Raw genomic sequence first — 15,572 nt, forward strand, 5'->3', positions numbered from 1 at the left:
TAATATATCAATCCATTTAAAAGGCTGACAACAGCCTTCTGGACCTACAAGATGGTTGATTCTGTGTGTTCAGCTGCTGCCCCCTTCCACAGCAGTACATCACTTAGCTTTAGTGCCAGTTCACCTGCCTACTTCTCCAAATCAGGGTATTGCTGACCCCCATCTACTGTAGATTATACACTGGCTGTGGGTAAGTAACTTATACAACGGCATTTAAAAAAAATCTGAACTATCCCTTTAACTGTTGTTGTCATCCTGTCCAACAGTCCAGGTAGGTTAACATGCACAGATTAGTGTCTTGCATAATCAGTCTAACAAATGGCTGAATGGTTGAAAAGGCCCACCTAACCCACATACAATTTGTATCTGAGACAGCTAGTGCTGAAGGTGGCGATTGTTGCACCAATTGCTGTGCTTTCATACCATTTATCAGAGCCTGCCTCTGCCAAATAGAAACAGGAAGTAGAGTAGACAAAGCAAGCTGTGAAATCCACAGGACTATCTGGCTGCAGTAGATTTGGCTTGTCTGGCTGTGATGAAAATGGGACTCGTATAAAGGGCACACAGCAGGAGGGCAGGATCAGCACCTTGGTAATCAGTATTACTCCATGAAAGATGTCAGAGGTGGCAGCAGGTTTTGGCCTTTGTGCAGAGAGGATGTGCATCCTGTTCAGGTGGAGGTGGAAACAGCATGTGCACAAGCCTTTGGATTAAATGTTTAATGCATTTTTTTTTATGTATGACACTTCATGCAGCCTTGGAAAGTCCTACTATTTTACAACATTATGTCAGTGAGATGAACAAATATCTACAATATATTCCTCATCACTGCTCATCTCAGTGAAATATTTCCTCAATGACTAAATTTAAAATCAAGCTGACATGGGAGTATCAATCAGTCAGGAAGGCAGTGCCCACATTTGACGGTTACATTCAAGGAACTGAAACTGAATACTGTCTTTAGGTTTGAATGCCTCGATGCTCGGGTCAGTCAGGCTGAGCAGCCAGTCTCTGTTGTGGTGTGGGGGCTCAGAGGACTCATCTCTGTGCTGTGATATGTCTGACGCTGACTCGCCTCCCTGAAAAAGCCTCTCCAGCTCCTCCCTGTGGATAAAGGAAAAAATGTAACTCAACATGGATTTCTGTCCTTTCACAAAGAAATGCTTAAAAAGCATAAAAAGTCATGACCCTGGGTTCATGTTTCTGCACCTCTGTGTGGTCTGTTTGGCGGGGTGTCTGAGGCAGGTTGTCGGGCATGATCCCAGAACCCAGGATCCTCATTGATTTTGCCCAGGTTGATGTTCCATTTGTTCCAGTTGACTTCCTCCACTCTGAGACGACAAGAGGACACATGCTCAAATTACTGTCTGCCGTGTGATGCATCAATCAGCTGTCAGAAGAGGCAAATTAGTGAAGAACAAAGTGAACAAAGCATCAATCGATGCTGCTCACACAGCTGCATCTTCTGTTCAACCTACACCTCTGTTTCTGCTTTATTATAACAACTTTACTATTACAAGCTTCATTTTTATTCGCTGCTCAAGGGATCAGCCTGTCTTTGTGACAAGTGAAAGTGATTTTTATGACTATAGCAGACCCTGTCTCAAAACCAAGTCCAAAAACTGACCATACCTGCCCAAAAACTGTAGGCTGGATAAAAAAAACTTCAATAATAACCCTCTCCAAGTTTACAAAGACTCCCATTGTGGACACGCATGCAGATTTAGTGTCATATCCAGCATAACTGGACAACAGGCAGTGATGGAAGAAGTGCTCAGATCCTTCAGTAAACGTAGCAATACTACAGTGTAAAAATACTCTGTTAGAAGTCAAGTCCTGAATTCAAAATCTAACTTAAAAGTACAAAAGTATCAGCATCAAAATAAACTTAAAGCACCAAAAGTATTATTCAGAGCCCATTCATAATCATATTCTATTACTGGATTATTATAATAATTATAATTATAATTATTATTGATAACTTTATATCATCGCTTTGATGTTGCAACTGGTAAAGGAGTATAATAACTTTATATAATGCTGGGTAGTTTAACCTAGAAGAAAGTATCATAATGTATTATAGTTGATTCATATTTTGTATTTATAATGTAAATAGGCAGAGTCAAATCAATGTAACGATAAGTGCACACATAAAAATAAATTAATTTGTTCTTAATTCAAGTAAAGTAAGAGGAAATGTACTTAGTTACAGTCCACCACTGACAATATGGGACCACTGAGCAGTAGACATATAAATAATACAGCCAGTCATAAAATATAACTCTGCTTGTCATTAATAACTACTGGGAACTTATTCAACCATCATAAATAAGCTTTTCTTCAGGCTTGGACACATGGACTAAGGATCCCTGTGGCCTTTGTGTGTCATCCAGTACACATGACACATTACATATGCTGGATTCACTATATTTTGAAGTTTTCAGAATAGATTGGATTGAATGGATTTGTTGCTAATGTTGCATTTTAATACTGTTTATGTTTAGGTTAAGCTAACTTTTATTCCTTTATTTACCTTTGGGTAATTTAATATACAGCGTCATATTAACTGAATTTCCCCTCGGGGATAAATAAAGTAATTTTGATTTATCATAGTGTCTCTGTCCTGTGAGAACCACGTATCTGTAAAAAGTAAGCTTCTAATGGTGTCCGAAGAACAGCCCTGTTGTCAGCTTTGTGAAGATGCATTTTCCAAGAAGCAGTAGAGTGAGGAAAATCTGATCTGAAAGGTAAGTATAGCTATCACTAGGGCATTTTCGCACATGTCAGTAACTGATTGTATTGTTACTGAACTGAAAGAATCAAACCTGAAACACCGGCGTCGGTCATCTCCAAGAGCAGTGCAGAGGTTCTTCTCAGCCCCACAGCGGAACCTCTTCCTCAGACAGCAGGACAGTCTTTTCTCCATTTCCATGATGGTGGTCGCCCTCTGAAAACAGTCACAGTATATCATCAAAGCCCCTTAAACAGACACTCTGGTGACCCAAAAGCTCTCCTCGACATCTTTACCTGTAGCTTCCAGATGCTGGTGCTCTCCTCAGTGATCCTCTCCACAGTTCTGTTCATGAGGGCGATGAGCATGTTGAGCAGCAGGATGTAGGTGAGGATGATGTAGGCGATGAGCAGCACATAGAAGACCTCTTTGTACTCGTAGTCCTCAGTGAACTCCATGTCGCCCATGCCGATGGTGAACTTGAAGAGCTGCATAATGGTGTAGGAGATGCCTTTGAGGGTGATATTTGCACAGCCCTTATGAGTGTCCAAGAATCGAGTCGTTCCAGGACCAGGGGGTACAGTAGGGCGTACAGGAGGCTCATTGAGCAATGTGACCACCGCTGTGACAGGAGACAGGAAGCACATTACATACAGTACATCCTCCATTCATTGCATATTCACGATAGCAATGTTATAGCAAGTTTATATCAAAATGCCTTGTTTAGGAAACCCTAACCCTCCACAAGCTCAGCTTTCCAATCATACCCATTTTATACAAGTTTAGGGACCTCGGTATGCAGAAATATGCAAATACACCATTTTACAATCTGAGAAAAATAACACATTATACTGCATCTCTTAGTTTTTTTTGCAGAACAGATGAGAGGAGAGGAAAATCCTTTAAACTATTCATTAAGCCAGTAATGAAAGAGTTAGCAGGTACATGGACCTTAACCTGATCAGAAATCACAGTCTGTAAGACAGTTTGCTGCAACCACCGTCAGAGAAAGGATGCCTATCTTACTTTTACACAGAGTTTTATAATGTGAATGTACAACTCTCTAATTGGTCAAAATTATTGGAGCAGCACCCTGGTGTAGACTCGGCCTGCCCTTGATGACACCCTAGGCTAAATCCTTAGCCTCTTGGTGTTACAGCTTCCAGTCGGCATCTGTTGAAGTAACACATTCTACACACATTTCTTCTTATCTGGCCCCCTCTACCTATAACTAGTGGTCTTCAGTGCTTTACTCCCTCCGAGCCCAAAACCTTGAAAATATCTCTACAAATGTGTCTCTGTTCCATGAATGAGCCTCTGTCTTATATATGCTTTCCTTCAAGAATGTGCAAAAAGTGTTAACTGTGTGTTATATTCAATCTGTGTTTTATGCTCTGTTTAATACATTTTTTGAGCAGCATTTACAAATGGTCATAATGCAGATAATGCTAAATTTGATTGATCTCTAAAACATGCAAAAAATATATAGGCATACAGCCAATTTTCATTCAGATATCTTGATGTCAGAGTTCTGTGAAAAGAGCCATGCAAGTTTTCCCTCGACAAAATTAAGCCTAACTTTGCACCTGGCTGGTACCAGTGGATTTATTAGTCTCATATGATACCAGTATCTTCACTGTAGCATTAAAACAATTACACCGTCAGAAAATCATGGGTCTCCATCTTGATAATATTACCCTGTTAGTTACATTTTCAAGTTGCAAAGCATTTTGGGAGAGTGGCAGATGGAGATACCTGCTGCAAATCCAACGAGGAAGACGATGTAGACGAAAAGAAAGCGCAGGATGTCACTGAGGATCATCTACGAAGAAGAGAAGAGTTAAATGGCTTCAGGGATCAGAATGTTGTTCACTGTGGTGCAGAGTTACCTGTGTGGTCTATACCTTCTGTATCATGACGCTGTAGATGCCCATGTGTTTGTCGCCTCTGGAGAAGTACAGCATGTTCACCCAGCTGAGAGCAAGACACAGCACCAGGAAGCCGAGGTACTCGGGCCTCTTGGTCACATACAGTCCAGCTGAGACCAGGAAGAGGAGGCCCTGCACAAAACTATTAACAGCAGAGAAGCCACTGTGATCCTGCATAGCTCTGCAATTCTCTCACGAGGAGCGAGCACATCACACCAGTCCTTGCTGCCCTCCACTGGTTACCTGTGATCTTTAGAAGTGATTTTAAGATTTGATTGCTTGTTTTTAAAGCCATCAAAGGTCAGGCTCCTGCTTACATTAGTGATTTGCTAACTCCCTATGAGCCTGATCGCTGCCTCAGATCCTCCAGCAGGACCCTTCAAGTGGTTTTTAAATCCAGACTGGTCATAAAAGGCGACAGGGCCTTTGCTATTCGGGCCCCCAAGCATTTGAACTCCTTGCCTGGAGATCTCAGGCAAGCAAACTGAGTGTCATCTTTTAAATCTCTTCTTAAAACTCATTTTTTATCATATTGCCTTTTTTTGACCTTGTAGTTCTTTTAAATTCTTTTTTTTTATGTGTTTTTAATTGTCTTTTGTTTTATTTTCAAGCACCTTGTAACCTTGTTTCAAAGGGTGCTATACAAATAAAAGCTGTTATTATTATTATTATTATTATTATTATTATAATGATTATGATTAGTATTATTATAATAACAATCCAAATGTGTACTGAAAACATGAGGATCAACACATCTTCATACTTACAGTAACAGGAGCAGTTAAAAGCATGTTGTTTACTTTGTGAAATGGTCATGGTTTCATTATGTTCATACGGTGGCCCTGAGAGCTCACAGCGCTGCAACTTAAGAAAACACATGCAAAACAAAACACAAGCAAATTGAGAAAACATCTTCATCAATTTGACAACAAGCGCAGCATTTAGAAAACGCACTGCAAAGACCAGAGCACAACAGAAGTGTTTTTAGAGGACACTTAAAAGGGATGCACGTCTGGACACTCGTGACATTATCAAGTTATTTTAAGACAACGATAATTTCATGTTATAACATGCTAACGTTAGCCGGCGATCAACAGTGTGCTAGCGTTAGCCAGCTTGCAAGACCAAGACCAACTCGGTGCCGTTGAGAGAGACCAACTAAAACGTGTATCATTCATTTAATTGATTTGTTTAACTGCAATGTGATTGATACGGGCTAGCGGGTTAACGCTATATATCACGTTATAACATGAAAATATCATTATCTTGAAATAACTTGATAATATCACATGTGTGTCCAGACATGTGCATCACTTTTAACTGTCCTCTGGAAACACTTCTGTTGTGTTGTGGTCTTTGCAGCGCGTTTTCTAAATGCTGTTCTTGTGTTGTCAAATTGGTGATGTTTTCTCAAATTGATTGTGTTTTGTGTATTTGCATATGTACTTTTAAGTTGCAGCGCTGTGAGCTCTCAGGGCCACCGTAGAGTTTTAGGCCATAAAACTACTTCCCTAAGGTTGGAGTAAAAGAGTACAAGGTGAGGTGGTACAAAACATCAAGTAAAGGTGAAATAAATGCATGTAACTGCTGTAAAGTGATGTAGCTGTAAGTTATGTTACTTCAAAAACTGCACAGTACCATTCATTTTTACCACATCTGGTAGACAAGCAGCACTACTTACAAAAGAATCTCATAATATCCATCGATCAGCAGCGTCTTCAGCTTCGGTCGTTTCCTCTTCATGTCTAGGATCTAGGGATTTAGATAAGGGTTTTGATGATTCAGATTGGAATATGAACACAAGCCACTGGAATTTATTTAAATCACATCATCACTTACATACCCCTATGACAAAGAAGTAGCAGTTTGCCAGGGCTATCACTACCTGGCCTGAAAAATACAGGAATCCAGTTTTTGTGGGTTTGTAGGAAGGTGGCGGCTGTGGAACAGAGAAGAAACAAAAGAAACATCAGCTCAGGTCCGTCTGTGATGATACACAGATCAGTCACACAGTTTGTAGCAGCCAGCTCACCTCTCCCAATTTCCTATTGTAGGCTACAATAGTGAAGATGATTAAGTACAGGAAGTAGGCCAGGAAGTTGTGAAAAAACATTCGACCCGCAAACATCTTCCACTTCTCCTCCAGCAGATGGCTCAGAGGCTCCGTCTGGAGCATCTCGTGGCGATTCTGAGAGGAGACAGATGATTACAGAGTACAAAATAACCACAGCATCTCCTCTGACTGGACTCATAATGCAGGGACTCACAGGGATGTCGCTGCCGTAGACCAGTATCTCCATGACGGAGTTTTCCTCGTACGAGTCCACAGAGGCCAAGTCGTACAGAGAGCTATGGACTGGTCCGTAAACCCACTCTGTGAATTTACGGGATAAATGTTTGATGGGACTCTCGTGGAATTCCCTTTTCAGGATGTGTGAGAAAAGCTGCGGACAAATGAAAGGAAAGTCAGAGCAAGATAATGTCTCACAATGTTTAATTGCATTCATCCAAGACTGAAAATGTTGACCAATTTTAGCCCCAGGCACCAATATATTTCTATTGTGCTGTGTCTGTAGTGACTTAGTAGTGTTTACCATCATCTTGCCAGTCTTGGCGGCCATTTTTAGAGGCGTCAACCCCTTGTTGTTTTCGATGTCCTCCAGCTTCAGCTTGGGGTGCAGACGGGCGGTGATCTTGAGGATGCGATCGTACATGTTGGTGATGAACTCTGTGTTGTCCTTAGAGTTGTCAGCCACCACCACCAGAGCGTGCAGCACCGTGTTACCATGGGAGTCCGTCATCTTAGCGTCAGCTCGTTGGTACTCGTTCTCCATGAGGAAGTCCACCAGGTCGGGCTGGTTGGTGCAGGCGGCCAGACTCAGAGGCAGCTCACCTGAGGACAACACAGACAGAGTTCATGAATGTGTGACTTGTGTCTACATTCAATCCATCAAAGTACAAGCACAACCATTCAGGGCAGAGCTTTGAGAGCGATGCCAGATTGTGCTTATTGTTAATTCACTTGGGTGTTTAAACTCCACTGTGCAGAATGATGTATGTGAGTTTCACACCAGGAGAGTGTTTTTACATTCCCCTGCTGTAGAGAAAATGTGTGATTTTTTGACAACTAGTTTCCAGTCTTGATATAGCATGCAACTTAGGGACTGTACAAAAATAATTGGGGTAGAGTGGGGTAGCTGAACCTTAAGTTGGACTCAAACTCACTTAAGTCTGAACCCAGAGTATTCTGAGTTTCAATCAGCAAATTTATTAACATAAACCGTGCATCTTGGAACAGAGTCCTGTTTGAGGATACACACATGCAGTTTTATATATCAGTAGTTGGTGGTGGTGTTATATTGAAAGTGTCACACCTCTGCTTCAATCCTGTAATAATCACAATCATAGGCTGTATAAAAAAAGTGGATGTAGCCACTGTGATGTCACCCCGTGGTTTGCAGGCTACCATTTTGAAGCTGTTAACTAATAAAATATATATATATACCGGTACATATATATACCCTGTTTTATCATCTATTTTACTAGAAATGGGAACTCAATTCACAAAATCAACCTCATGCAAGACTTGAAACTAGCAACTGACACCATAAACTCATTAGGAACATGTTTACTAAGGCAAAAGGGTAATTTTTCGTCATTGACTTCTATACAATTCCTTTTATTGCAACCAGTATTGCCCCCTGCTGGTCTTTAGAAAGAATGCAGGTTGCCACTTGGTCACAATGCTGATTAAATGCTTGTATAGTTTGTTTCTTTTTTCGTCTAATATATACAGTATATTTAGTAATAAAATAAGAATATTCTCCTGGTCTATAATTTCAAATAATCTTTTGAAAAAAATAAAATAATTAAATGGAATTTTTAAAAAGAACCATCTCGGAAATAATGAAAATGTTTTGTATTCCTTTAAATTACTTGTCAAAAAAAATGTTTAGCAACCGAGATACTATGAAAAGTAAAGATGTCTGTCACTCATTGATAAAAGTGGGTAACCTGTGACTCATCTTGTTAGCAAATGATCTTTGTGTGATCATCTGCGCCAGCATGGACTCACCAAAGTAGAAGTTGGGGCCATCGTGTGGCTGGAAGAATGTCCCACAGGCTGCGGCATGGACATCTGCTCCTTTACTGACCAGCAGCTTCACATAGGGAATACTTCTCCTCTCAACGGCTATATGCAGAGCTGTCTGGCCTGTCACACACCAATACAGGTCAAAGAAATCAGAGAATGTTGCAAAAGTTTATTCTGACAGCATTTGTGCTTCATACACAGTATACCTTTGTAGTAGCTGTTGGTGTAGGCTGCATTCACAAACTCTTTAATGTCGCCCATCTTCTCTGAAATGTCGATCAATAATTCCACCGTCTCGTTCTTTCCATCCTTGATGTGCAGCAGAGCCTTCATCAGGGGAGTTTTTCCATAGGACTGATCTGTAAGCACACATTCAGGGAGATAGCCCTCAGGACTAAAGCTTACTGTTGGGTGCAGCTGTTGCATTTTGGGTCTCACACTCACACAGAGAGTCGGAGAGTTTCTTCATGTTCTGGTGCAGGTACTGATGCAGGCCGTCCAGCCTTCTGACATCCCTGCTGGCCACCGCTTCAAACAACATCTCAATGTTAAAAGTCTTGCTGTGTCTCTTCTCGCTGTGCTCCCCTCGCATCTCTCTATCAACAAAACATTTTACAGACAACACAGTTACAACAGATTCATTTGGGTCAAAAGGTCAAGCAGCTTCACACTCCACACTAATCAACACTGTGGGGCTTCAGAATACGCAGCACCCGTGGTATAATGGGTGCAGAGATCATTTTATCTTAGCATGGTCTGGCTCACTTGTCAAAACTGAGATTGAATCTGATTTGCGGCTTGGTCTTCTCCATGTCCTCCTCATAATCAGTGTCCATGGGAGCCTTGGGCGATTCCTGGCTCTTATTTGCTGCTTTCTGCCGCGCTTTCTCCTCCTCCGTCCTGTCGTCTGCCTCCAGAGAGAAGCCAAACATCTCTGACTTGTCCATCTTCACCTCTTGCTCCAGTGGTCTGCAGAGACATAAAGCACATCATCAACCAACACATCCAGTTATTGTGACAGCTAGAGGTGTAGAAAGGTAGCATTTAGCTTCAACTAATTATCTACCACAGATTTCCATTGAAATGGGACAAATTATGCTACATTTTTGGTTTGTTGTTTCTACCAGAACATGTTTACATTTAATTTAATGTTAAAAAAACATTATTTTCTTTGCTTTCTGAATAGACCTGTATTCACCCTCTGTCTGACAGCTCTGTTTCAGCACCCTGTTTTAGTGTCTTTAATAGGCCCACGGCAGGAAAAAGTCCGGTGGTCTTCCACATCTGCACTATTGGCATCTCAGCACCATCATTGCAGCCGGGGAATGACTGTAATGGAACTGTAGCTGCATAATAGATGTGCTTTAGAACTGGATGTGACGCTGATGTCCAGCCTTGCAGCCAATATTATCCGGTGGCTACTCGAGGTATTGCAATGAAAAATCCACCTGTTGCCCAAAAAGCCTTTTCCCCAATAGACCACCATTATAAAAGACATAAAACTATTGACAGCAAACCTCAAACTGCAAACAAGATCAATAATAATGCTTTCTATTATGACTTTTGATTCATGAACGTATATTACATAATATTTATAAAACATTGCTCGATCCAATAAAAGTGACAATGCAAGTATGAGAATGGAAATAAAACACATATTCACTTGACAAAATGTTATCTCTAATCTTCTCTCGTTTCTAAAGTTACTTCATAAAAAAATAATTCTCGCTGCTAAATTGTGTCAATGGGTCACATGTACACTTTACTTTGTTTTAGTTAGACTTAAACTAAACACAGGTGAGTGCCACCGTAAACAATGCAGGACAAAGTGTTTGGTTTCATATTGTCACGATTTGAACTTGTTTTTAGTTATTTCTGTATTTTTGGTAGGGATTTTATTTTTGCAGTTTTGTTCGGGGTTTTGGGACTTTTATTTTGGTAGTTTAGGGTTTGGGGTTCTGGCTTCTTTCAGAGACTCTGCGGGTGTGGAACAGGTGTGGAACAGGTGTGGAACAGCGAGGCTGGTGCCACACAGCTGTGGATCAATCCAATCGACGGCAGCTTATATACCCCTCCTCTGCCCTTTACAAGCTGCCTGACTATCTTTGCATCTTCAGCAGTAGATCGGCCTCTAAGTATTGCTCCTGTATATCACGTTTGGTCTGCTCCAGTGCTAACTTTATTTATACAGTCTGTGGTAATAAGTCATGTTCAGCTTTTGTTTTTTCCAGTGCCTCCGGTTACTTCTGTCAGTGCTTTAGCACACCGCCAGCCTCACGCATCATCTCACTAACCTTCACAAACTGGATTACCAGTCGTGGAAGAAATATTCAGATCCCTTACTTCAGTAAAAGTACGAGTACCACATTACTCCACTACAAGTAAAAGTACTGCGTTTGAAACTTACTGAAGTAAAAGTACAAAACTATCAGCATCAAAATGTACTTAAACTATAAAAAGTAAAAGTACTTGTCATGCAGAATGTCCCCATTTAGATTGTTTTATATTTCTAAATATATTATTACGCTTGTATTACACTTGTATTGATGCTTTTATGTATGCAGTGTTTTAATTTTGTAAAGACAAGGCTCATTTAACTACATAATATACTGTTATAAGATTTAATAATAAAAAAAGTCTAATTATTTCAAATTGATCATGTTTTCATGTTAAATCTTGACCTGAAAAGTAACTAAAGCTGTCAGCTAAATGAAGTGGAGTAAAAAGTACAATATTTGCCTCAAAATGTAGTGAAGTAGAAGTAAAAAGTTACATAAAATGGAAATACTACAGTTATAGTACAGTTATTGAGTAAATGTGCTGATTACACTCTATCGTTAAACACATGTTAAAGGAGTTTATTAAGATTTCCAGCATGGCAGCAGTGCCTACAGCACTTCATCTGGTAGACTGTTCACTGCAGAGTAACCAAATCTTATACAGTTCAGTTATTTCAGAAACAGAGTGAATAAAATGAAAATATTGCTGCAAAGTTCAGATGATCACTATGAAATGAAAGATATTTTGATCCAAAGATGATTAACACTAAATTGAGTTTGAAGGTAATCTGTTGGAGCTGGAAAGAAATTCACATCACGAAAAAGCAATTAAAGAACAAGATCTTGCGTCTGAAAACAACAGATAAATGAATAACTTACCCTTCTGAATCTTGCTCAAGTTTCTGTTTCAAGTTCCTTATGCAAGTCTCCTTATTTTGATCCATAACATGATGCATGATGTTCTTCCTGTGTTATTTCACTGCTGTGGTACTGTGACTGAGTGTGTGTTTGCAGAGCTTCTGTCTACCAGTGTGAGCTGTTGATCTGCACTCATGAGATCATCTGATGTTGAATTACTTGATGGAAGATGTTTTAAGTATTTTGGTCAGGAAATAGAATAATATATCAACATTAACAAGATATGATACAAAAACGAATTATTAACACTGATTTCTTTGTACCATCATAACACATTAAATGTGAATTAATGGTCCAAAATAACTGCATATAATTGTAGTTATTACAAAAGAACTAAAATGATGACATCATGTAGTATGTATGTATGCATAGTAGAACAATTACTGTATTTGCTCATTATTACAGAAAACAAAATTGCTGCTAATTAGCCCTCATCTGATGTAAAATGTGGAAGTTATGCAAATATATTTTCCTTAATTCAACTTTTCATTTTAACATCCACAACAATATTTGGCTGGTATTATTTTCACGCCTTACATGTGATCCCACTGCAAGATGGTCTCTGTAATTTGTAGATTCCTGTCTGGACAGTTCAGACCAAATATATTCTCCTCAATTCGTATTACACTAAATCATGAAACATGCAAATAAATAAATTGCTTCTAAACTGTATTAACAGATTATTCAATTTAGATCATCTTGAAAACAGAGTTGAGAATTAAAATTAACATTAAAAACAGACAAAAAAGCAAGGACATTTGTGCACACTGTGAGTAGCAGAAGTTCAAAATGAACTATTAAGACATTAAATCAAGAGAGAGCAGTAAATATCAGTTCACCACAAATTCAATTATACATGTTAATGCATTTGAAGAACTTAACAGGAAGTCTCTTCCCAGAAATCATACTTCAGATAACCCACAGGCCCACAGTTAAGTTCCATTATGTTTGAGACACCCGATATCTCCAACACTTAGCAGCTCACTCCAAAACAATCTAAATCGACAGAGAGCTCTACAGATAAAGGGTTCAAATGTGTCCTTTTTAGTGGTGAAGTGTCCCTTCATCAACAAAAATAATTTTACTTCAGGATAGAACATTTACAGTAAGTAAAATCAGAATGCTTGTATTTTATGATTAGGGGATAAACTGAGCTGAACAGTGAATGAGAATCAGATCAAAACATGTACACGGCTCGCCTAATGACCAATTGGCTGACCAATTCCTCCAGGATCCCGTAATAAAGTGACAAGTGATAAGGATGCAATTAAATTGCAACATGTATTTGGGTTCTAACAAACACAGGGATGGTTTATTCTAATAAATTATAGGTCCATATTAACTGCATCTACACTTATTTTCCTTGTCATTCCCCACATGGAGGCCTGAAAGTGTCAGACTACATCAGGACAGCTCAGAATAATGTGACCACTTTTGCATATTACATCAAATGACTGATACCTGAAGAAAAGGCATTTTCATACTTTTGGGTTTCTGCTAAAACATGTTTACATGCTTTAGAATTTAAAAAAACATTATTTTTCTCATACTGACTGTCTGAATATACTTATATTCATCCTGTCTGAAATGCTCTGTTTTAGAGCCTGTCTCTTTAAGCAACACTGTGACTTTTTACCTATTTACAGTATCACAGTGACATCACAACATTTACAAGCCCGTTTCCTAACTTCTAGGCTGCAGCACCGCACCGCTCAGTGGCGCTCCCACTTCCCACAAACTGCGCCCTGGTCACATGTCCCTGAGAGATGTTGGTAATGGAGATGCTGGTACCCAGGCAGAGAGGGTTGTGTCGGACTCACCATCAGGCCGCTTCTTTCCTGATTCAGGGCGCAGTGAATCAGCTTCTCATACAGACACGAATCACTCATCTCGGCACCTGTGAGAGATGGATGAAACATTTCCAATAAATATCAATAATAAATTAGTTGTGTTGGCATTAGTTTACTGAGCACTTCCCTTTCTGAGCTTCATTGATCTTTGATGGGTTTGAAATTGGCCATGCATATTACAGTTATTTATGCATCTAAACAGACTGATGCTAATTGGTTATTTCCAGACCTAAAGCATGAGACTCTGAACATTTTCAACCTCCTACTTGAAAAAGTGCAATGGAAACCACTCAAAGTCAAAAGTCAAAGACCTGTGAACATAGGGCAAATCAAATTATCAGGAAGAAGCAGATACTTTGCTCTTGTTTTAACTACAGTTGTCTGGAGCTTGTATCAGTCATGCAATAGCAGAAGAAATCTAATGGATAAGTTTGTTGGACTAGTTCTGCACTAGTTGTGGTAAGAATACTAGTTGACAGGAACTATAACTGTTAAATCCAGTTTGGTACAATCGTTAGTTAGCTCATGTTAGCTAGCTAGCAGCTTACCTTGGAGAAGAAAAGTGTGTCTGTTGATCTGCGAGGTATTAAGTTGGGAGAGGTGTCTCCCACACTGTTTAATCCACAGCCAGCAACGCTCCTCTTGTCTTTTTCGGGGAAAAACCGACTCCTCCTGCTAAACTCTGAGGGTTGACGGACCTGAGCTTGACGGACCTTCTTCTCTTAGTAACGGTTGCTAAGATATGATTGGACGAGCAGCTTGGGGGGAGGAGTTTTGCAAACAGTCAACTGAAAACGTAATTGACGTTTGCAAAAGCTCCGCCTCCTTAGTTACTGTTGCTAAGCCTGGCAAGCCTACTCCACTGTCAGCAGCCATGAAGCGGACAGGCGCTGTTTTAAGAGTGTTTTTGGAGTGCAAGGTAGGCTGACCTACACAAAATGCTACAAAGATTAAAACAGGTTCATAATGGCCTGTTGGGACGTTATGTTCAACATTAATATACAGTACAGGGCTCGCTTTTTTTTGTAGCACTGGTGCTACAGAGGTTGATAGTTTTGTAGCACAATCCACAAAATCTCCATAACTAACTATATTTACAAACACCTCATCTGTAGGCTACACTCTATAAAACATGTAAAATAAGATGTCACTGGTGCCCAGATGGTAAATCATTCATAGCACATACTGATGTAATGTTAGTGGTAGCATGTGCTATAGGCTAGCTGTATTTTACATTGGACAGCTTTTGTGTAACATTCTATCAAAATTTCACATTAACTACTAATATAAATGATCATGTTATGTTTCCAATTAATGAAGTGGTGTGAAACTAGAGTCTTCTTATGACAAAAGGACGCTAACACCGGTGAATTAGCCGTGTGCTATCTGTATCCCACATCCATATTTTTTACTGTACTATGACTTATTGAGAAGGACTGAATAAATACGGAACGGGATGTGTTGATAACGATGGTTGATAACGGTGACATTTCACCCGAAAAAATCAGCAGCCTCCATGGTTTTACAGCGAAGAGATAAAAAGTGACCGACCAGCGAAAACGATAGTGCTAAAGATTAGTGATTTGATGTTAAATGCACATCATGACTGCAGAGTGGGTGTTATGTCCTCCTCCTCTCTTTAATTCTTTCAATAAAGAATGATTCGTTTGGGAATAATCTTTTTAAATATTCAAAGTTTAAGAGTTAAAGTCACCACACAATCTGGCTGCAGTAGATCTGGCTGAAATGAAAATGGAACTGGTATAAAGGGCA

At 39.7% G+C, this 15,572-nt stretch overlaps 1 protein-coding gene across 1 annotated transcript; it reads right to left on the minus strand.

Moving 5' to 3' along the window:
• Positions 1-614: 614 nt before the first annotated feature.
• Positions 615-9,699, minus strand: LOC131986345 (transient receptor potential cation channel subfamily V member 1-like). The gene is made up of 15 exons (XM_059351244.1): positions 9,518-9,699; positions 9,197-9,348; positions 8,959-9,111; positions 8,735-8,872; positions 7,254-7,552; positions 6,927-7,103; positions 6,692-6,847; positions 6,503-6,598; positions 6,341-6,411; positions 4,636-4,801; positions 4,487-4,553; positions 3,028-3,353; positions 2,826-2,947; positions 1,210-1,331; positions 615-1,104 (listed from the first exon to the last, which is right to left on the minus strand). The coding sequence occupies exons 1-15, from the start codon at positions 9,697-9,699 to the stop codon at positions 992-994; spliced, it is 2,340 nt and encodes a 779-aa protein (XP_059207227.1). The 3' UTR covers positions 615-991.
• Positions 9,700-15,572: the final 5,873 nt, after the last annotated feature.

The sequence above is a fragment of the Centropristis striata genome, chromosome 15 (genome assembly GCF_030273125.1).
Source record: "Centropristis striata isolate RG_2023a ecotype Rhode Island chromosome 15, C.striata_1.0, whole genome shotgun sequence".
NCBI classification, from domain to species: Eukaryota; Metazoa; Chordata; class Actinopteri; order Perciformes; family Serranidae; genus Centropristis; species Centropristis striata.